Source organism: Carcharodon carcharias, chromosome 8 (genome assembly GCF_017639515.1).
Source record: "Carcharodon carcharias isolate sCarCar2 chromosome 8, sCarCar2.pri, whole genome shotgun sequence".
Classification (NCBI taxonomy): domain Eukaryota; kingdom Metazoa; phylum Chordata; class Chondrichthyes; order Lamniformes; family Lamnidae; genus Carcharodon; species Carcharodon carcharias.
This window is the reverse complement of record NC_054474.1, coordinates 174592288-174616039: the sequence shown is the minus strand read 5'-3', so window position 1 is coordinate 174616039 and position 23752 is coordinate 174592288. Positions and strand designations below refer to the sequence as shown.

Below are 23752 nucleotides of genomic sequence, written 5' to 3'. Positions count from 1 at the left end.
AAGCTGAGACAGACACATTTTTAATCAGTAAGGGAATCAAGGGTTATGGGGAAAAGGCAGGAAATTGGAATTGAATATTATCAGCCATGAACTCATTGAATGGCGGAGCAGACCCGATGGGCCGAATGGCCTACTTCTCCTACATCTTATCTTTTAGAACATGGTTGTTTCAATGGGATCTCAATGGCTCTGTTGGAAAGAGCACCATATGCTATGTCCCTGGGCAAATCAGCTCAGGGATATGCTATAATTGATTCTTGGTCCTTTGTGTTACCTGTCTTCTGCTAGAGCAGAAATAAAGATTCTAAAATTAACCTTCATATAGGATAGGTCATGATTATTATTCAATAACTCCTACTAGAATGTGTGCAATAGGATTGAAACAGATTTGACTGATAATTCCACAATGAGTAATCAAAAATGATCACTTTCCTGGTTGACCTCATTTGGATGAGGTAGCACAGAAAGCTGCTTCTTGCAGGTGGAAACATACATGTGTGTATGAGTTATTACATTCGGAAGAGATGAGGTAAGGGAGAAATATAGAATGGAACTTGGAAGAGAAAATAAATTTTGCAACCTGTAAATGGCCCAAGAGATCTAAAGCAACAGTTAGCACTATTTCAGTATAACTTATAAATCTTTAATAGGTTATACCATATTCTTTTACAAGTTGCAGAGAGAAAAATATTATTTGTGCCTTGTCTTTAAGATGCAGCACCTCCAACATGGGAACAACTAGAGAATGCAATGGTAGCTGTAAGGACTGTAGTTCACGGGCTTGTTGATTTCATCCAGAACTTCAGTAAAAAAGGTCATGAAGCACCACAAGTAAGACCTTCTGTTTTGTGATGTGTTTTTAAACGGAGCTGCTCGCTACTGCAGTTCTAGTTTAATTTTGACTCATCAAAAACAATGTAAACGTAACTGGAACTAGCTGTGATTGTAAAATTAATTATTCAAAACAAGTTTAAAAATGTGAATTATTATGTTTTGCTTTTGAATTTATTTAAAGAAAATAACGCTGAGTATTTTCTAGTCGCTCTGCCCTCAGTTCTGTTGAAGATAAATTTCAATGAACACTTGATTTTCTGCTATACCTGGAAAAACTCAGCAGGTCTGGCAGCATCTGTGGAGAGGAGCACAGTTAACATTTCGAGTCCAAATGACTCTTCAACAGAACTAAGGAAAAGTAGAAGAGAGGTGAAATGTAAGAGAGGTGAAATATAAGCTGTTTTAAGGGGGGTGGGGGGAAGAAGAGCTGGATAGAGGGCCAGTGATAGGTGGAGATAACCAAAAGATGTCACAGACAAAAGGACAAAGAGGTGTTGAAGGTGGTGATATTATCTAAAGGAAGTGCTAATTAAGGGTAGAAAGCAGGGCGAGCAAGGTACAGATAGCCCTAGTGGGGGTGGGGTGGGGGGAAGGGATCAAAATAGGCTAAAAGGTAGAGATAAAACAATGGATGGAAATACATTTAAAAATAATGGAAGTAGGTGGGAAAAGAAAAATCTATATAAATTATTGGAAAAAACAAAAAAGAGGGGGAAAATTGGAAAGGGGGTGGGGATGGAGGAGATAGTTCATGATCTAAAATTGTTGAACTCAATATTCAGTCCGGAAGGCTGTAAAATGCCTAGTCGGAAGATGAGGTGCTGATCCTCCACTTTGCGTTGAGCTTCACTGGAACAATGCAGCAAGGCAAGGAAAGACATGTGGGCATGAGAGCAGGGTGGAGTGTTGAAACGGCAAGAGACAGGGAGGTCTGGGTATTGCTTGCGGACAGACTGAAGGTGTTCTGCAAAGCGGTCACCCAGTCTGCGTTTGGTCTCTCTAATGTAGAGGAAACATGCATTGGGAGCAACAAATGCAGTAGACTAAGTTGAGGGAAGTGCAAGTGAAATGCTGCTTCACTTGAAAGGAGTGTTTGGGCCCTTGGATGGTGAGGAGAGGGGAAGTGAAGGGGCAGGTGTTGCACGTTCTGCTGTTGCATGGGAAGGTGCCGTGGGAGGGGGTTGAGGTGTAGGGGGTGATGGAGGAGCGGACCAGGGTGTCCCGGAGGGAACGATCCCTGCGGAAATGTCGCTTTACTTCCCCTCTCCTCACCATGCAAGGGCCCAAACACTCCTTTCGAGTGAAGCAGCATTTCACTTGTACTTCCCTCAAATTAGTCTACTGCATTCGTTGCTCCCAATGCGGTTTCCTCTACATTGGAGAGACCAAACGCAGACTGGGTGACCGCTTTGCAGAACACCTTCGGTCTGTCCGCAAGCATTACCCAGACCTCCCTGTCGTTTACCATTTCAGCACTCCATCCTGCTCTCATGCCCACATGTCCGTCCTTGGCCTGCTGCAATGTTCCAGTGAAACTCAACGGAAACTGGAGGAATAGCACCTCATCTTCCGACTAGACACTTTACAGCCTTCCGGACTGAATATTGAGTTCAACAATTTTAGATCATGAACTCTTTCCTCCATCCCCACCCCTTTCCGATTTTCCCCCTCCTTTTTGTTTTTTCCAATAATTTATATAGATTTTTCTTTTCCCACCTACTTCCGTTATTTTTAAGTGTATTTCCATCCATTGTTTTATCTCTACCTTTTAACCTATTTTGATCCCTTCCCCCCACCCCACCCCCACTAGGGCTATCTGTACCTTGCTCGTCCTGCTTTCTACCCTTAATTAGCACTTCCTTTAGATAATATCATCACCTTTAACACCTCTTTGTCCTTTTGTCTGTGACATCTTTTGGTTATCTCCACCTATCACTGGCCCTCTATCCAGCTCTTCTTGTCCCACCCCAGCCCCTCCAACCCCCCTTAAACCAGCTTATATTTCACCTCTCTTCTACTTTTACTTAGTTCTGTTGAAGGGTCATTTGGACTCTAAATGTTAACTGTGTTCCTATCTGTAGATGCTGCCAGACCTGCTGAGTTTTTCCAGGTATTTTTGTTTTTGTTTTGGATTTCCAGCATCCGCAGTTTTTTGCTTTTAACTTGATCTTCTACTCTTGGCTTTCGCATTGGATTGATGTAACTTGCTATTTTAATGAGTACACTGTACATTGAAAAACATTTTCCATTATTTCACAGCAAACATTTTTAATACATAATTGTCAATCAGTATTGAACTAGAACAATTAATTGCCATTGATGATGGTTCATTGAAATTAGTAAAGACATAGAAAAAACTAGACTAGCAGCATTGTAAAAGTACTTTATTCATCATTTATTATTATTTTCAGCCACAGCCAAACAGCAAATATAAAACCAGCATGTGCCGAGATCTTCGACAGCAAGGAGGTTGTCCTCGTGGAGCTAACTGTACCTTTGCTCATTCCCAAGAAGAGTTGGAAAAGTGTGTACTTTTAATTATTTGTGCCTTTCAAATGATGTGCTTGTATTATCCATTGTGGAATACAAGTCTATTTCCTCACGCCGTACCTCCTGCCATTCCTTCTCCAATTTCATTAATGAAAACACCCTCATTGGTGCTGTGAAATTCAACAACTTTCCACTTTTGGGCCTAATTGTATGAAGTACTTTCAGGTTAAATCTAGAACAGCTGGATGGTTTACTATAGCTGCAAAATGCAATTCCTCAAAGTGAAAAATACCATCTGTTCTACACTAATGTGGGCATTTACATTTCCTGCTTTTTCGTCAACTCTGAGGGAAATTAGGAACTTTATTGCTGGCATTGAGGAGATTTTCATGCGACTGTTCTGGGCTAATTTCAAACTATAAAGCGACAAAAATGAAGTCCTTTGTGCCACTTACTTTTGGAAAATCATTAAAGCTTCTCTAAAATACTAATGAAAAGTAAGACACATTCTAAGAGTTTTATGAGTCATTGTACATGTTTAGAAGTTCTTGCTAAAATACTATTAAATTTTAAGTCATCAGTTTTGCAAAAGTTGTATATCTTAAAGATAGCTTTGTCAACAAAGTCATCTTTTGTAGTTGTCAACATTTCAGAATAATATCATGACAGTTTTGCACTTATGTAGTGCCTTTGGAACTCTGAAAGGTTTCAGACCTGAAACATCTGTTTTTCTCTGAACAGATGCTGCCAGACCTGCTGAGCATTCCTGCTTTTTATTAACTTGCTGTTATTTTTGTAAATTATTTGAGGTCACATTATGTTCAACCTGAGAGTGTCACTTATTCAGTTTTTTGGCAGTTCATCCCTTGGACATAGCTGGTCTTTAAAATGTTCTACTCTATTGGTTGTATAATGCAAAAAAAACCTAGTCATTTGTATCCTTGATAACAGATATCGGATGCGGAATAAGAAGATTAATGCTACTGTCAGGCCCTTCCCTCTGCCCCAAGCTCTTCAGAACAAAGTTGGAATCACTAATATAGTCACAACTTCTGCAGGAAATGTATCTGTGACAGGATCCACTGAAACCACTGTGAAAATGGTGCAGACGCCAAATGGGATCATTAGTCCAGAAAGTAGTACCCCACAACTAATACCACGCTGTGCAGATACCTCAGCTTCTTTAGAAAACGCTAAGAAAATTGGACAAAACTGCCTGAGTACACCTGGATCGCTATCTGGTTCACCACCAGAAAAGTAAGATATCTTTTCCTTTTGTAAAACTTTAGTTGCCTACAATTTTGTTATTCTGCAATCTCTTCTGATCACTTCTGATCTAATTTGATAGCTCAGAGTTGTTTCTAATTGGCATACATACCATCTGTGTTTAAAATCTTAAGTGATTCAACATGTGTCAATTTATACTTCGCAAGAATAAGAATCCTTTTTTTTGTATCAAATCTGATGGAAAGTTTGCTTGCAGACTGTCAGACCAATCAGATGTTACTTTGTCCTACTCAGGTATTGTAATGTTTGGCCATAAAAGAAGGATGAGTGTGTGTGTTGAGCCCTAAAATGAGCTTATAAAGATGTTTGTTTCTGAGGAATTCCCAGCTATCGTCTCATGAAAGTTTTTATTTTCTTCAAGATGGATTGCAGCTAATTTTTTTGAGGTACTGAGGATATATCCAGTGTGGAAGCACTCACTGTGTGGTTTGTTATTTTAAATGGATTAATGCCTCCTTGAAAGTTTCAGACCAGGACATGTTATATTAATGTGTTGAATGATTATTTGTTGCTACAGGCAACAACACTGTTAAGTTTTAAGGGGGGGAGTATTATGATCAGCATTCAGAAGGGGGAAAAATAGTTTAATGTTTTAGCTTGTGTCTTTAGTTTAACCGGAGTTCTGAGATTTTGATTTATCCCTCCTGAAATCATTAAAAAAGTTTATGGCTGGCCCCTGTAGTGCCATATGGTCCAAGGAAAGGACAGGAGTGACACGAGCCAGTTATGCATTTTATGAATTTTTTAAAATTCCTTTATGGGATGTGGGCATTGCTGTCTAGGCTAGCAATTTATTGCCCATGCCTAATTGCCCTTGAGAAAGTGATGGTGAGGTGCCTTCTTGAACCGCTGCAATCCATGTGGTTGTAGGTACACCCACAGTGCTGTAAGGGAGAGTATTCCAGGATTTTGACCCAGCAACAGTGAAGGAATGGCAATATATTTCCAAGTCAGTATGATGTGTGGCTTGGAAGGGAACTTCCAGGTAGTGGTGTTCCCGTGTATCTGCTGCCCTTGTCCTTCTAGGTGGTATTGGTTGTGGGTTTGGAAGATGCTGCCTAAGGAACCTTGATGAGTTCCTGTGGTCCACCTTGTAGATAGTGCACGCTGTTGCTACTGTGCGTTGGTGGTGGAGGAAGTGAAGGTTTGTAGATGGGATGCCAATCGAGCAGGCTGCTTTGTCCTGGATATTGTCAATTTTGAGTATTGTGGGAGCTGCACTCATCCAAGCAGGTGGAGAGTATTCCATCACACTCCTGACTTGTGCCATGTAGGTGGTGGACAGGCTTTGGGGAGTCAGGAGGTGAGTTACTCACCACTGGATTCCTAGCCTTTGACCTACTCTTGTAGCCACAGTATTTATTTATATGGCTGATCCAGTTCAATTTCTGGTCAATGGCAACCTCCAGGAGATTGTTAGTGGGGGATTCAGCGGTGGCAATGCCATTGAATGTCAAGGGGAGATGGTTAGATTCTCTCTTGTTGGAGATGGTCAATGCCCAGCATTTATGTGACGCGAATGTTACTTCCCACTTGTCAGCACAAGCCTAGATATTGTCCCGGTCTTGCTGCATTTGGACATGGACTACTTTGGTATCTGAGGAGTTGTGAATGGTGCTGAACTTTGTGCAATCATCAGCGAAAATCCCCACTTCTGACCTTATGATGGAAGGACGGTCATTGATGAAGCAGCTCAAGATGGTTGAGCCTAGGAAAGTACCCTGAGGAACCCATACAATGATGTTCTGGGACTGAGATGATTGGCCTCCAACAACCACAACCATCTTCCTTTGTGCTATTTATGACTCCAACCAATGTGCAATGCACTGTCAGTTTGGATTGTTCAACCTTAAGTGTTACAAGAGATTTAATTAATTCACATGATGCAGTCGGATTGGATTCCTAACAAAGGAACTGGACCCATTAAAATTGTTCTGAAATCCACACAACAATTTTTTTTTTACCACCAATGCACAGTGGTAGCAGTGTGTACCATCTACAAGATGCACTGCTGAAACACACCAAGGCCCCTTGGTCAGCACCTTCCAAACCCATGACCTCTATCACCTAGAAGGACAAGGGCAGCAGATACATGGAAACACCACCACCTGGAACTTCCCCTCCAAGCTACTCACCATCCTGACTTGGAAATATATCGCTGTCCTTTCACTGTTGCTGGGTCAAAATCCTGGAACTCCTCCCTAACAGCGCTGTGGGTGTACCTACAACCACACAGACTGTAGCGGTGCAAGAAGGCAGCTCACCACCATCTTCTCAAGGGCAATTAGAGATGGGCAATAAATGCTGGCCTAGCCAGCAAAGCCCACATCCCTTGAATGAATAAAAATAGAAGTAAAATATTTGAACTCTTCCAGGAGAAAATATTTCTTGCTTGAAAGGCTGAATTGTGTACCTATTAATGTTAATAATGAATATTTTCTGGGAACTGTCTTTGATAGCTTTCTATGTTGACATGTATGTATAGGATCATAGCAGCCAGATTGATGAGAGATCTTTATTATGTCAGCTTCCATCTTTGACTAGAATACCTCCCCGTTGTCTTTCAAACAAATTTCCATGGAATCACTTGGAGCGTGTCAAGGAAAAAAACACTTATTTTTTTTTTAAAAAAAAATTTAACACTGAGTAAAATTTTGCAAAGCATAAACTACACTTTTTTTTCTAGACCAGGTAACTGAAATTGCATTTTGCTATCAACGGTCTACATTTTCTTCCCCCCCAGTAAAATTGGATCACCTCCCAAGACGATTCTCAACCAGGTGCTGTCTACCCCAGCTGTAATGTCATCACATATTGGACCAGATGCAACTTCACTACCCTCTTCGAAATCTGTGTCAAGAGTGTCAGTGTACCCATCTCAGCAACCTGATGTGTATTATCAAGACCCCAGAACACCAGTTACATATGAACTGACTGCTTATCATCAACCAGGTAAGTCATAACTAAAACAATAAGCAGTAACATTTTACAGTGCAAGAGGAAGCCATTCAATGTATCAAATCTGGGATGACTGTTTGCCAGAACATTCCAAAACTAATCCCACAGCCTTGCTTCCTCCTTCTAGCCCATAATCATCTTCTGCTTCAAATACTAAACCATGTTTTCCTTAATAGTCCTAAGTACCATGTTTCAACAACCAACACTTCTGCAAAGAAATTACTCTTAATATCTTTCTTCACTCCCTATCTCTGTAATCTCCTCCAGCCCCACAACCCGCCGATATCTGTGCTCTTTAAGTTTGGCCTCTTGAGCATCCCTGTTTTTATCGTTCCACCATTTGTGGCTGCACCTTCGTTTGGCTAGGCCTAAGCTTGGATTTCCTCACTACACCTCTCCACCTCACTTCTTTACTGCCCTCCTTTAAGACACTCCGTAAAACCTTCCCCTTTGTCCAAGCTTTTGGTCATCTGACCTCTTATGTGGCTCGGTGTCATATGTTGTTTTACATTGTTCCTGTGACATACCTTTAAAGACATTATACAAGTTGTTGTAAATATGTAGCATGATACTGTCATGAACTTTCAACCTAATCAGAATGTTCTCTTTGACTAAAGCAGTTTGAGAGAATGGGTTATGCTAGTGTTGTTTAATGTTTTGTCTGTATGAATTTTTTCATTAAAGTTTTAATAAAAGCTGGAATCTTTCTGCAAGAGTTTTAGTTTTAACATGACATTTGTTTACATTTCAGGTTATTTAATGAACTTTATTTACTATATTTTTTTGAATTTTATGCAGGAGGGTATTATCCTCCACATCCTGGTCTACCCTCTGGTGTGTCTCCTTGCCTTCCTCGCTACGTACGGCCCAGCAGTATGCCAGAATCCCCGCTTCCACCCACTGTGCCATACACTGACCACTACAATGCATATCCACCTCGGGAACGTCTAGCGTCTTCTCCTTACCCATCAGCTCCCCCGCAACAGTATGGTTCAGTCCCAGCTGTGCATTCTGGAATGTATGCACCGGTTTATGATAGCAGGCGCATGTGGAGACCACAGATGTATCCACGGGATGAGGTCATGCGGAGTAATTCTTTACCTCCAATGGATATGGTACCTTCAGCTGCCTACCATCCACCACCACGGGAAAGATACAGTTCACTTGACGGTTATTATTCTATGGCTGGACAACCAGCAAATGAACAAAGGAATGTCACCATGCAGAGGGTAAAGTAAAACATTGGAACATTGCTTCTTTCAGTTACTTATCACATTTTTTACTTTCTTGCCAATCAATTAAAAATTCTTTATTGTTATAATACAGTTTGGATTATATAGGATTTCATTAGGATGTTGGTAAAGTGTCATGGTTGGTGTTCACCTCTAGCATTTGAAGCACTTGTTTCAATTCCCTTTAACTTATTTTTCTCTTTTTTCTCTTCTGTTTACCATCAGCAAGATCTCCTAACATGGTCCTAATCATCAGTTATCCTGCAACCAATATCAGTAAAACAGATGAACTAGTCAATTATTTCATTGATTGACCTTGCTATACAGAATTTGATTGCATTTATCCAATAACAGCAGCAATTATACTTCAGAAAGTAATTCAATCACTATAAAGTGCTTTCCTTCTGAGGACATGACTGGCTGCTATACTAATGCAAATTAATTTGTTCTTTACTCTGTCGCACTGTGATATGATCATGTGGGAAACCATTAACTTTTAAAAAGAAATTTGAATGACGCAGTTTTTAACTGAGAATCTTGCCACAGGATTTCACGTTTTAAACAGTAAATCCTGTACAGTAAAAAGTTTAACAAAGCAAGTACTACTAACTTTTCGTAATCGCAATAGACCACTTTCCGTTCTGTTTTTAATTCCACCCAAGTGTTCCCCTGTAAGTTACGGGATCTTGAGGGTGCCTTCATTTCTGAGACCAAAACAAGGTGTGCCACAGGTCTTAGGAATTCACTTTGACTCTTCTCAGTTTCCTGGTCTGGTACTTCAAGAGAGAACAAGCTGTGGAAATCTGAGTTTTCTACTGATGAGCTCTTCTACTAGCTTTACCAGGCAGATCTGACAATTTTAGTTCTTCATGAATTTGGACTTTTCATTCCGAGCATGGACCTTACTCACAATTCTTGCTCAGTGACTCCAAATCGGGAGCACCCTCTGTTCCTAATGGCCTCTATGCTCCTTGATTTGGCTGCTAGCAGATGCACAACTTCCTTCTCGGCCTTCCAACTTGACTAACAGTTTCTGTGAGAAAACACACAGATAAACCCAACGCAAAAGGGTACCTCCCTGCAAAAAATAATTCTGCAGCAATATGGTGTATCTGGGATGTTCCAGATAGAAATTTAAACTAATTACTTCCAACTTTAAACCTGTCCTTTGATCCAAAACATATATGGATACTTTAAGATCTGCCCTTGTTTACCTGTTGCTTTCAAACCTTTCTTTGATCTGGGGAATTATATGAATAATTTAAATCCCTTATGAAGACAACTGTAGACATCTCATCTCTACCAGAGAACTCGGAAAGGGGCAATCCATTGTTTAATGTTTTCTGACTTCTAACTCTTACCTTATTCAATAAATATAGGCCATCCTTTGAATTGCAATAACTTTTTAGATCTGTTTACCAATCCCTCTAGCTATTTTTTTTCTCTCTTCATCTTGTATTTAAAAATTCAATTCCCAAACTGAAAGTTATATTCCTAAAACAAATGGGGGTTAATTTTACAGTCCTACCCCCTACCTGCTGGCATGTTTGAAGGATGCGGGGACGGAAAATAAACTGCCCGTCACCCCCTTGCCTACCCCTGACCTGCCATCCAGATCATGGGGACAGGTAAGGTGTCAGGCAGTACTCCACCCCTCCACCCCACCGCCCTTAGGCCTATTGAGGCCCTTAAGTGGACAATTAACTGCCACTTAAGGGGCTTATTCTGCCTCTGCTGCAATTTTTCGGTCTTCAGGGAAAGGAGGAACCATGGCAGGTAACCCAGAAACTTTGACAATGCAGGCTATTGGTCAGAAGGGAGGATACTCCCTTTTGGGGAGGAGGGGTCACCTGTGGCCATCAGAGGTGCCCTCCCTGCCCTTGCACTGGGGTCTCTTAGCCATTCCTGCCCAAAATCCCTGGATTTACCTAAAGTCCAGGAGACATCTTCACGGGTCTGGTTATAGTCCTAGCAGTGGCTTCTACTGTCTTCTGGTGCTGCTGGACCACAAAGCTGCTGGCCAATCATATAACCCAGCAGCTCTCTAGGACAGGACTTCCTGTCCTGAGGGTCGGAAGTTCCACTCTGCACTAATTTGCACTAATTAAGGCGGCCTTAGTGTATTATTGCTGCAGGGCAGCCAAATTTCATGTTGGCAAGATGCCAACCAACATCCGTCCACCTGTAAAATCCACCCCATGAATCCTGAAATTAGACACTTTTGCCACAACTGCCTTTAGTTATTGAGTTAGTTTTGTACCAATCACAGCAGTACTTAACCATACTGATTTGTTTTAAAAGGTGAAGTAGCTTTATAGTTTATAAATACATATTTAGTGAGCTTTATCTCCATTAATAGAAAGCTTACTATTTTGCAACTTGTATTGGGCATATCACAACACAGTAAAATCATTTTGGGTCATGTATGATGCTAATTATGTCGAGTGCGTCAGACCTGAAATATTTATGAGCCAAGTAACAACTGCGCAGTAAGATAAACTGACAATCTGCATAAGCAAAACATAGTTTTTTTTTACAGGCATTTATAGTAATTAAAACTATTACTTTTGCAAGGAATCTGGGATTGAACTTAGAACCTTCTCAGTCCCTGTGGCTCAATATGTTGCACTATATTTGTTTACTTTGGAGAGCGACTAAAATATTTTATACTTTTATTTGGATATGGGTTTAAAAACTGCAGCATCTGATCAAAGATCCAAAGTAATCATGAATGTGTAAGTAGCAAGTATTAGCTAATGTTTAGAATTTTGTAGTTAAGAACTTGTTTGTTCAACTGTCATTCATGCCTTCTTCATAGGATGCTTACAGCCGAATACAGCAACCAGGCTTTGATGACCTGTTGAGGCGGAAACCAGACCAATGGACACACTATTCCACTCAGAAGCCACCCATAGTCTCTTCTGCTTTGTCCACAGTCACCCAGCCCTCTGCACCTCCTTCCCCTTTGTTCAGTGTAGACTTCAGCTCAGAGGTATGCAAATCAAATTGGAGTTTAAGTTTGCAGTATAAAAAGACTCAATATAGTGATTATCTTTCTAATTTTAGTATCAATAACATATAGCCTATAAAACCTTTTTGAAAGTAATGAGTTTATAAATCAATACCTTTTTTTCCTTTAGTTTAAGTCTCCTAATGTTTCAGTGCAAAGTTGCACTTTCCACTATGAAATTGGGCCATAAAAACCTTGATTTCCAGCTGTATCTGTGGGTTCTGTGCCAAAACAACTATTCTTATAAGGGTGCTTTCAATATACCTGCATTAGGGAGAATGAAACAAATGATCCAGGCTTCCTGTTCTTTATCCCTTTAGCAAATCTTCTGGAAAGTATGCATGTGTGGATGTTTGGTGAGAACATGTTCTGGCTTTGTTGTAATACCCTGTATCCACTAGTTCATTGCAGGAGAAATAGACACATTGCACCATAATATTATCATGGACTCCATGCCTATTGAATACTCAAATATTTATTACTTAAATTATAATGATGATATGCTTTAGTTAACTGCCTCTTTCAGAGTGCAGTATAAATCCTGTTTCATTGGCATTCCATGCACTGATGTGACCTCTTTATATCCTGGGTGTCCTTTAGAAACCAGCTTCTTGTTAAACAGCAAGAAAGAGCATTTCATCAGAGACGGGTTTCACCAAGCATTTTACAAGTCTCCAAAAACAAAGCATTGAGTGCATTTTGGTCACCAGAGTTGTAATGTCGTTTAAATTAACAAATTTCCTTTTTTTCTGTAATATCTTATTCTGAAACTCTCTTGTTTTCTCAGTTAGCAATTGTTTTAACAAAATTCCAACCTGATTCAATGGGTTTGTTACCTTCTTGAGTGATTTGGGGTCAGGAGCCTTGAAAAATCTGTGATCAAAAAAAAACTTATTACAAAATATTTCTATTTTCACTTTCCAGAAATGCATCTTTGTGTGTGTTTGTATAGTAGGACTAGCTTTCAACTGTGAACCATATGGAAGTGCAAGAAAAAAATATTTTAAAATACTGTTCCAGACTTGCCTTTACTTTCTCTCTTTCTGTATAATATGTTAATATTAGCTTCACCTATCGTGGCCCTATTCTACATTATGGTCTGCTTGCTTCCTATGTGTTTGATGTTATAGTCCAGAGATGAAATGCACAACATGTTTCGCAAGATCAGGTTTCCTTTATTTGTCTTTATCTTGTTTTATTTTTTCATTTATGACATGTCAAAAATAGCACCACCTAAGATCTATTCTGATTACAGTGGACTTGTGTTTCCCCAATTTTATCTAAGCCACCACTAATAAGACCATAAGACATTGGAGCAGAAATTAGGCCATTTGGCCCATCGAGCCTGCTCCACCGTTCAATCATGGCTGATAAGTTTCTCAACCCCATTTTCCCGCGTTCTCCCCATAACCTTTGATCCCTTTACCAATCAAGAACCTATCTATCTCTGTCTTAAATACACTCAATGACCTGGCCTCCACAGCCTTGCAATGAATTCCATAGATTCACCACTCTCTCTGGCTAAAGAAGATTCTCTTCATCTCTGTTCTAAAAGGTCTTCCCTTTACTCTGAGGCTATACCTTCAGGTCCTAGTCTCTCCTACTAATGGAAACATCTTCCCCACGTCCACTCTATCCAGGCCGTTCAGTATTCTGTAAGTTTCAATCAGATCACCCCCTCATCCTTCTAAACTCCATCGAGTATAGACCCAGAGTCCTCAAACGTTCCTCATATGTTTAGCCTATCATTCCTGGGATTGTTCTCGTGAACCTGCTCTGGACCCTCTCCATGGCCAGAACATCCTTCCTGAGATACGGGGCCCAAAACTGCTCTCAATATTCTAAATGTGGTCCGACCAGAGCCTTATAAAGCCTCAGCAGTGCATTCCTGCTTTTATATTCTAGTCCTCTCGAAATAAATGCCAACATTGTATTTGCCTTCCTAACTACCGACTCTCCTGCAAGTTAACCTTAAGAGAATCCTGGACCAGGACTCCCAAGTCCCTTTGCACTCCAGATTTCTGAATTCTCTCCCCATTTAGAAAATAGTCTATGCCTCTATTCTTCCTACCAAAGTGCATGACCTCATACTTGCTCACGTTGTATTCCATCTGCCATTTCTTTGCCCATTCTCCTAACCTGTCCAAATCCTTCTGCAGCCTCCCCGCCTCAATACTACCTGTCCCTCCACCTTTCTTTGTATCATCTGCAAAATTAGCCAGGATGCCCTCAGTTCCTTCATCTAGATCATTAATGTATAAAGTGAAAAGTTGTGGTTCCAACACTGACCCCTGCGGAACTCCACTAGTCACCGGCTGCCATCCTGAGAAGGACCCCCTTATCCCCACTCTCTGCCTCCTGCCAGACAGCCAATCTTCTATCCATGCTAGTACCTTGCCTCTAACACCATGGGCTCTTATCTTACTGAGCAGCCTGCTGTGTGGCACCTTGTCAAAGGCCTTCTGGAAGTCCAAGTAGATAACATCCATTGGCTCTCCTTTGTCTAACCTACTCGTTACCTCCTCAAAGAATTCTAACAGATTTGTCAGGCATGAAACCATGCTGACTTTGCCCTATTTTACCATGCACTTCCAAGTATTCTGAAATCTCATCCTTAATAATGGACTCTAAAATCTTACTAACAACCGAGGTCAGGCTAATCGGCCTGTAATTTCCTGTCTTTTGCCTCACTCCCTTCTTAAACAGGGGGGTTACATTAGCGATTTTCCAGTCCTCTGGGACCCTCCCTGACTCCAGTGATACCTGAAAGATCACCACTAACGCCTCCACTATCTCTTCAGCTATCTCCTTCAGAACATCTGGTCCAGGTGATTTATCCACCTTCAGACCTTTCAGTTTTCCTAGCACCTTCTCCTTGGTAATAGCCACCATACTCACCTCTTCCCCCCGACTCTCTTTGAACTTTGGGGATGTTACTCGTGTCTTCCACCGTGAACACTGACGCAAAGTGCCTATTCAGTTCCTCCACCATTTCTTTGTTCTCCACTATTACTTCTCCACTATCATTTTCCAGCGGCCCAATGTCCACTTTTGCTTCTCTCTTACCCTTTTTTGTATCTAAAAAACTCTTGCAATCTTCTTTTATATTACTGGCTAGTTTACCCTCATATTTAATCTTCTCCCTCCTTATTTCTTTTTTAGTTGTCCTCTGTTGGTCTTTGTAGGCTTCCCAATCCCCTGGTTTCCCACTGCTCTTTGCCGCATTGTATGCTTTCTCTTTAGCTTTTATGCTGTTCCTGACTTCCCTTGTCAGCCATAGTTGCCTCGTCCTCCCTTTAGTATGCTTCTTCTTCCTAGGGATGAATTTTTGCTGTGTCTCCCAAATTACTCCCAGAAATTCCTGCCATTGCTGTTCCACTGTCTTTCCTGCTAGGCTCATCTCCCAGTCAATTCTGGCCAGCTCCTCCCTTATGCCTCTGTAGTTGCCTTTATTCAACTGTAATACCGTTACATCTGATTCCAGCTTTTTCCTCTCAAATTGCAGGGTAAATTCTATCATATTATGGTCACTTCCTCCTAAGGGTTCCTTCACCTTAAGCTCCCTTATCAAATCTACCTCATTACACATCACTAATCTACAATTGCCTGTTCCCTAGTGGGCTGCACCACAAGCTGCTCCAAAAAGCCATCTTGTAGACATTCCACAAATTCCTCTTCTTGGGATCCACTACCAACTTGATTTTCCCAGTTTACCTGCATGTTGAAATCCTCCATGATCACTGTAACCTTGCCTTTCTTACACACCTTTTCTATCTCCTGGTGTATCTTGTGCCCCACATCCTGACTACTGTTCAGAGGCCTGTACATAACTCCCATTATGGTTTTTTTACGCTTGCGGTTCCTCAACTCTACCCACATAGATTCTACATCATCTGACCCTACATCATTTCTTGCTATCGATTTAATTTCTTTTCTTACTAACAAAGCAACCCCACCCCCTCTGCCAACCTGCCTATCTTTTCGATAGGATGTATATCCTTGGATATTTAGCTCCCAGTCCTGATCCCCTTGCAGCCATGTCCCCGTGATGCCCACCACATCATACCTGCCAATTTCAATCTGCGCCACAAGCTCATTTACCTTATTTCGTATACTGCATACATTCAGATACAACACCTTCAGTCCTGTATTTCCCATCCCTTTTCTCATCGTCGTCCCTTTATCTGATGTGCTTGAAGTTAGATTTCTAGCCCTATCCAAACACTCTGTCCTATTTTGTGTTCTGTGGACTTTAATAGCCTTTCCTGGGCTCTCCTTTCTTTTCAGTTAATGAAATGTGTCGTTACTACAGTTCTCACTTTAACGACTGACTGATTCGAGAAAGATACCATTAAGATTTTTTCTGTTTACTTTGTGCCAATCTATTCTTTATAAAAAAGTTTACGATTTCAAAGCACAAAGGAAATCTTTCTCTTATTTCCCCTCTCTCACCAGCACTTGCCAAAGTTTTATCTATTTAGAATGGATGTGGGCCCTTGGAAATAACACTGGAACACATGCACTTAATGATTTTCAATGAAGTTACAACTTCTTAAAAAAAATCCAATCAGCTATTTTAGTTGTAATATCTATTTGTTTATCTTTCAGCAGTTCTCTGAGAATACAAGTGATTTGTGTATAGGCACTAAGTTTGAGGATGACAACATATCCCACTATTCTCCATGGTCCTGTGGGACCATCAGCTCTTGCATTAGTGCAATGGAGTCTGATCCAAAAGACATTATGGCAACCACCAGTGTGGAAATAATGGTAAGACACACAGAGATCCTTTAAAAGTATTCACTTCTTCTCATAATTGTGCATGGCTTTATATTGTATTGTACATTGTATGACTGCAAATTAAAAGGGCTCAATTAGCAGTGTGAACCATGGTATGCTAAAGTAATAATGTGCTTTTTCTTAATTTCCAACTAACCACTTTACTGCAAAGATTCTGTTGTATGAGAATTAACAAAGATAAATTTTGGAACTAATAAAGAAAACGTTCTTTATTTTCACTCTGAAATTCTGTTTTTTTTTTTCACGTGTATATTTTGAAAATAAACACGTCTTTAAGTTGGTATGTTAAGAAGTTTTTTTTTAGTTTTTCACAATGTTTGGTAAAAAATGAATAATAACATAGTCTGTACAATTTCAGAATGTTATTTTTTGATATAATTATATTGTAGTTTTAAATCCAGTAAAACTAAAATGTGCATAATATGCCTTTTACTGATATATGCCATTGTCCAAATGTGTTTCTTCTCTCCAAATTTTAGTTCAAGTGGAATAGAGTAGGATTTGAAAGTTACACCTGCAAACACTTGCTGTTTAGGAGAATTGTTTGCAGATATACTTTTAATTCTGCTAAGAAACTCAAACACCCTCTTTAGCTCATTGGTCAGATCCAATTCCCGATAAACCACCACCTGGGAAATGGCCGCACAGGTGCAGTTGTTTTTTTTTACGTTTTTCAGGTTGGGGACCGGCGCTGGCACAGGAGAGACAAAACAGCATGGCACAAAAACGCAGGTCAGATGACCTGAGACAGAGCGCCATCATCTTGTAGGTGTCCCAGGGAGCAGGACATGGGGGGAGAATAGGAAGAATGTTCCAAACTAGGGAGGGGAACTGGGAGAGGTCCAAAAAAGCAGTCCCAGGTAAGGGATAAAAGCTAAATAGTTCCCTTAAGTGAAGTTAAAGAAAGGAGCAGAGTAATAGGCTTCGAATTCAATTAAGAGCTGCAGGAAGCAGACTTTAAGCGAAGTAGACACGAGAGAAACCCTGAAGCTCTGAGGAGGCAGCCAAAAGTTGGTGACTCCGTGTTGCAGGACGTTGGAACAAAGATACCCATTTGGAGCAGTGGTGTTATGCTTGGCATGGCCGAAGGTCTGAGATTGTACGTGGAAAGTGAAGCATGAGTGTATTCAGAGATCCAGGGGATAAGAATCTCAGAAGTTGAGATTGAAACCCTACAAGGTGGGCCATTGTTGAAGACGTCCAAGTGGGAATGACTTTTGAAGAGAATTCCTAGGCGAGATCTTCAAATGTGGAGATTGGAAACCCTTGTGAGAAAGATAAAGTTTCAGTGCGATTGGTTGACTCACAATGTGGCAAACGTTTGGGTGGGTTGTTGAGAAATCCATGGAATCTGTTTTGGTCATATCTGTCATCTGTTGTGCAATGTGGTGTTCATCTGTTAATTCACAAGTAGCTCATACTTACCCTGAATGTTATTGTCTAAGATAGATATTGTGAATTGTTTTATCTTTCTCAACTTGAATAGTGAAGTTTATTTTTGTCTGTTCAAAACCCGTGGAATCTTGTGACCTTGGGAAGCACCTTGAATCTCAAATGTTATCCGCTTTAAACAAAGCGCTATTGGTCCCTAACTGGATCTTTCCCCACAGCCAGGGGTCTGGCCAAGGATCATAACAATTTGAAATCCATTGTCTTTTAGTCTTATAAGGTATGTTGTGATCTTTGGAAAGAGTTTGTCAATGAAAAGTTTGTGTATCTTACCTCAATAAAGTTACATGTGACTTTACTAATTATTAATATTTTGTTTGGTGATATTTTAATCTTAACTTAACATTTAAAAGCAAGGAAAATAACTCCATGATGGGCCAGCTGGTAAAAGTATTGCCCATTAGGGCATATAGACACAGACTAGAACATCCTAGTGTCACCACCTGCCTTAAATAAGTACTGGGGTAGTATAGTTTGTCTCTGCACTCATGAGTTGGAGGAGAAAAATCAGCCTCCCAATTATCTAAAGTGTTACCTAAGTAAAAGGCATGTTATGCACATTTTATTTTTATTGGATTTAAAACAACAGTGTAATTATGTCAAAAAATGTATAATTTAAGAATATGTATAAATATTATCCATTTTCATCAAGCACTCTGGGGAAAACCTTTTAATGAATTAAATAAACATTGTGTATGCGCGGGCATGTGTGTGTGTCTGTTGCATGGGGATGGTCAAGAATGGGGTTTGTATTGGGTGAAAACATATCAGGGCTCAACTGTGATGCCTCCTACAGTCAAATAGCCTAACAATCCGTTGGACTAATAGAGAATACATGTTTGGTCTACCAGCAGTCATGGGAACCCTACAATAAGTCAAAGTCTGCAACTTCAGCAGAGAAAGTGCAAATATGTCACCTTCATTGTAAAAGTTAAAATGATGGTGCTTACTTAAGTGGGACAAGATCACTTGTATTAGTGCAGAAATTTAATCTGGATTAGTAACCTGCATGACACAAGTGCTAGATTTTATGGTAGATCCTTCTTGTAAGTCTGTTCAAAATTTGCTTTAAATTTTGGGGTCTAATTTTGTGGGAAGATGTAGTTATTTTCCTGACAATTTCTTCAAATGAAGTGCGATTGTCTTTCTTATGAACAAATAAAAATTCTAATGAATATTATTGAAGAGGGAGGGAGGTCTCATCATCATCTCAAATCCCTTCAGTGCCTCTTCTATCTCTCTAACCTAAGAATTCTCAGAGTTCTCAGCACTCTTACAATTCTTGCCCCTTGCGCATCACACTGCTATTGGCGGCCATTCTTTTGGCTACCTAGACCCTAAGCTCTGGAATTCACTCTCCTCCTTCAGGATGTTCCTTAAAATCTACCTAATTGAATAAGCTTTTGGTTGCCTGTCCTAATAGTTCTTCATGTGACTTGGTGTGAACTATTCTTCAATAGCACTCCTGTGGGAACTACAATGTTGAGGCATTATGTGGATGCAAGTTGTTGTTGAAATGTACCATTTTATTAAAATAATATTTACTTAAATCAAAAATAATCAATACAAATGTTTTTGTACATAATTGACCCTGGAAAAAGGGTTGTACTCTACATTACTTAAAATGGGTAAGGCTTTCATTGTCTATTAAATTATATTTTAAAAGATTCTTTACACCAGAAGTGAATGCTGAAGTTATTTTAGGAATTGGTGGTGTACATTAGCTCTGGGGCTTGCAGAGAATTTTGTGTGGAAAACAAGATTGGTAAGGAGTGGGATAAACTAAAACATGTCATCTAGCATCTATTGGCATTTACACTTTTTTAAGATCTGTAAAAATGCTCCTGCTGGTATTCAGCTGTAGAAGAATTAAGATGTGCTCTGTTTCATATTGAAAATACTTGAGCCTCTTTTCAATGTGAGTGTGCTTCATCTTTTGTTAATCATGCTTTTTGTAACCTATAAGAAAATGTAATGCCAACATTAGATGTATTTCAACATTCACTATTGGAACAGATGATTAGAGTTAAGATTACATTTACATTATGCCAGGTCCTGTAAATAGTTTATCTTGCATTCGAAAGCTGAATTTATTTTTTTGTTTGACCTGCCACCACAGAAAAAGTATTTGAATGCTGGTGGATTTATTTTTGGAATCTGTGCAGTTGATGTGTTTTCACGTAGTACAAGACTACCAACATGAGCGTGTATTATGAAGTTGAGAATTTTTATTCATTGTACAATCTACAGCTGAGATAGCAGGCAAGTTGCCTGGGAACTCATCCATTGTTGCTTTCCTTGTGATTTATCTTCCACTCAGATTGGCCTCCTCATGAAGTGATTTGTTAACTCACTTTATGGCACATTGCAGATATAGACAGGCTCATAAAAACATAGAAATTAGCAGGTAAAAAGCCCTTGAACATTTATTAGCACGGGAATATGCAGAGAGTTTTGGGAAGAGTGGCTGACTTTCTTCTCTCTTTCCCTCAATCAATCAAGGAACATTAAGCCAAATACATTATCTTCATAACCACCCTGGCTGAAATCACATAACTGGGATCATGCTGAACACACTCTGCAGTATCACATCAAATAGTACATTATCCCATATTATACTCCATTTACCAGATTTTTGGCCACTCACTCAACTTATCTATATCTGTCTGCAAACTCCTTATGCCTTCTTCACAACAAACTTTCCTATCTATCTTTGTGTCATCTACAAATTTAGGTGCCATGCCTTTGTTTCCCTCAAATAATTCATTGATGAAATTTAAACCAGGCAGCTTGACCCTGATTGGTCAAGGCATTGCCCTGAGAAATGAGTCTGCGAATGATTGTCACTTATTTCGTTTAGTTGAAACAGCCACAATGTGTGTACATGTTTTCTGTCTGCGAAAACAGGGCCCTGTGGATTAATATTGTAGCCTCTAGTACACGTAAATGCGCCACGTTGCAAGCCTGACTGCCGAGCTTAAATTGGTTGTCAGTGTAATTCCTAGCACATTGAGGATTATTTAGCAAATGTTTTCCAATCGCAGAATCACATTGATGTTGAACACTGTGTTTTGAGTTTTGCACACATGGGCTGGTTGGGTGCGGCCTGTATCCTGTCCATTGTGAACAGGGTCCAGACTGTACCCAACCAGCCCGTGCTTGCAGTTTGCACATGCGCAAGAAAGAACACTTCAATTGAAGCATTGTGTAAAAAAAAAATGAAGCAAATAAAAAATTTAATAAAACATGTCCTCTCGTGACTCTTGTCACATGAGCTGGCACATGTTTTTAATTCAAAAATAAAGTTTTTATTTAATGTTTATTTGCTTTAGGAAACCTCATCCTGCTCGTGGATGAGGTTTCCTAAAAAAATTGTAAAGGCTGCTTGGCCTTTTTGCCAGCCCACCAACTGTTAGGTTGGACAGGCAGCGCAAATTTCAATTTAATTAGATTGTTAATGGCCTTAATAGGCCTTTTAACTACTCGGTGCGCGCTTGCCGAACAAAATATCGTGAGACTGCGCAATGAAGTCATGACGCACGCCCGACATCGCGCATCATTTTGCGCTCGGGTGTGTCAGGCGCGCACCCACACACCGAGTGTAATATTCTGCACTAGGTGTCCAGTCATTGCACATACACAATTTATTTACAGCATTTATTTTGTCTGGGTACCCAAATTCTTTGTGTAATGTGGTTAATTACTTGCACAGGAATCTTTGCTGTAAACCTTGGTGAAGAAAGGGGATAAAAATCTAGGATTCCCCACCCCGTAGCAAAATGTTACCAGGTTTTATCCACAATCAAATTATTTAAATATTGATTATAGATCAAAAGTTAAAATTGGAAAAAGATTTTTTCAAAAGTTTGTGTGTTTCAAACTTTTAAGTTGGCTATTTAAGATGTTTAATTTTTCACAATATTCTTGGCTGTTTTCAGGACCTTAATGTGAAACGAAGGTTAAATCTTTTTGACTCTCAGAGAAGGGGAAAAGATGAAGATCCTATAATTCCATTTGGTGACGGACCGATCATCTCTAAGTGGGGTGCAATTTCTAGGTCTGCCCGCACAGGTTATCACAACACAGACCCAGTCCAGGCTACAGCTTCCCAAGGAAGTGCTACAAAGCCAATTAGTGTAACAGGTTGGTCCAATCCCTGTGTTCCCTAATAATAGGGGCTGTCATTGTTTAATACAAATAAGTACATTCATAAGGTTTCAAATATAAATATTATTGAAAACTTCTAATTATTTTTTCATAGGATGTGGGTGTCACTGGCAAGGCTAGCATTTTTTGCCCATCCCTAATTGCCCTTGAACTGAATGGCTTGCTTGGCCATTGTAGAGGGTAGTTGAGCATCAACCGTATTACAGTGAGTCTAGAGTCACATGTAGGCCAGACCAAGTAAGGATGGCAGATTTCCTTCACTAAAGGACATTAGTGAACCAGATGGGTTTTTAACAACAATTGGTGATAGTTGTCAATGTTAACCATTACTGAGACTAGCTTTAGTAATTGAAGCTAAATTCCACCAGCATTAGCCTGGTTCTCTGGATTACTAGTCCAGTGATGTTACCACGATACCATTGTCTACCTAAAGAGTTAAAAAGAAGGGAAACGTGACACTAAAAATGGTAACATTCTTTGTATTGCTCATACTTGTCTCTGAATAGTTGCATAAGTCTCCATTGTGCCTTTATCAGTTGTTTGAGAACAACTGTATTTTTATAAGCATAACATTTAACTTAGACTGCAAGCACATCCAGAGATTCCTATTGTCCCTCTGTTGCTGGTTTCTTAAATTATCAACTTCTGTACTGTGCTAAAGTATTAATATTGTGATTAAAAGCTACTCAAATGTCAGGAGTTCATTTTGTTACTGAAATATTAACCCCATGCAGCACCAATAATTACTAAAACCTTAAATATTTTTCCTATTATCCCTTCTTTGAGTTTTACTTAACCTACTTTAAAAATGCTTGGTTCTTTTAAATGCTTTCATAGCTTTTTTTATTGTTTTTTGGAGGCGGTAGTAATTTGTGTGTGTGTACGTATATGTGTATATTTTATATATATAATATATATATATATATATATATATGAAAAACAGAAAACTGACCATCTTTCAAAATCCAATTGTGTCTGGATGAATAAACTCATCTACCACACACAAATGATTATTGGATGCCAAACCATATAATGTAAGATTTAAATTCAAATTATGCACATGTGATGTGAATATACATTTTTGGGAAACTTTCTTCCAAGATGCGATGAGATTAAAAGAGAAAAATGTGTTTTGGAAATTCAGCCACGGATATGAATGCACAAAATCTGGTGACAACATAGTTTATTGTTCAAATTTTTTGCTCTCAAAAAGTTATTTCTGGTGAAGCATTGTGAAACGGATCATGTTCATGAAATATGAATGTTTTCTACAGACTATAGTCCACATGTGAGCCACGCAGATTCTAGTAGTTGGAGTTCCCATGCCCTTTCGTATGGATCAAATTCTACCACTGGCCAGTACCTAAACAGGTAATAACAAATGCTATTAGTATTAACACTCTCTAATTATATTGTGTTTTCTTGACCTATATCTCAATCTCTGTCTCTGTTGAACCTTGACCTATGAACAAATCAAGCTATTTTAGATGTAATGGCCTCAATGGAAAAAATATAAACCTTTCTG

General features: G+C 39.6%; 1 protein-coding gene across 8 annotated transcripts in view; it reads left to right on the top strand.

Moving 5' to 3' along the window:
• The window catches only part of rc3h2 (ring finger and CCCH-type domains 2), a 122553-nt gene that overhangs the window by 81626 nt on the left and 17175 nt on the right, over nucleotides 1-23752 (top strand). For 7 of the 8 annotated variants that reach the window (XM_041193041.1, XM_041193042.1, XM_041193044.1 and 4 more), the window contains 9 exons: nucleotides 713-831; nucleotides 3246-3358; nucleotides 4276-4581; nucleotides 7355-7563; nucleotides 8368-8798; nucleotides 11620-11793; nucleotides 16420-16581; nucleotides 21999-22203; nucleotides 23502-23598. In XM_041193041.1, the coding sequence (XP_041048975.1) occupies nucleotides 713-831; nucleotides 3246-3358; nucleotides 4276-4581; nucleotides 7355-7563; nucleotides 8368-8798; nucleotides 11620-11793; nucleotides 16420-16581; nucleotides 21999-22203; nucleotides 23502-23598 (1816 nt within the window). The remainder of the gene's footprint in view (nucleotides 1-712; nucleotides 832-3245; nucleotides 3359-4275; nucleotides 4582-7354; nucleotides 7564-8367; nucleotides 8799-11619; nucleotides 11794-16419; nucleotides 16582-21998; nucleotides 22204-23501; nucleotides 23599-23752) is intronic. The other variant, XM_041193048.1, reaches the window with a different exon arrangement.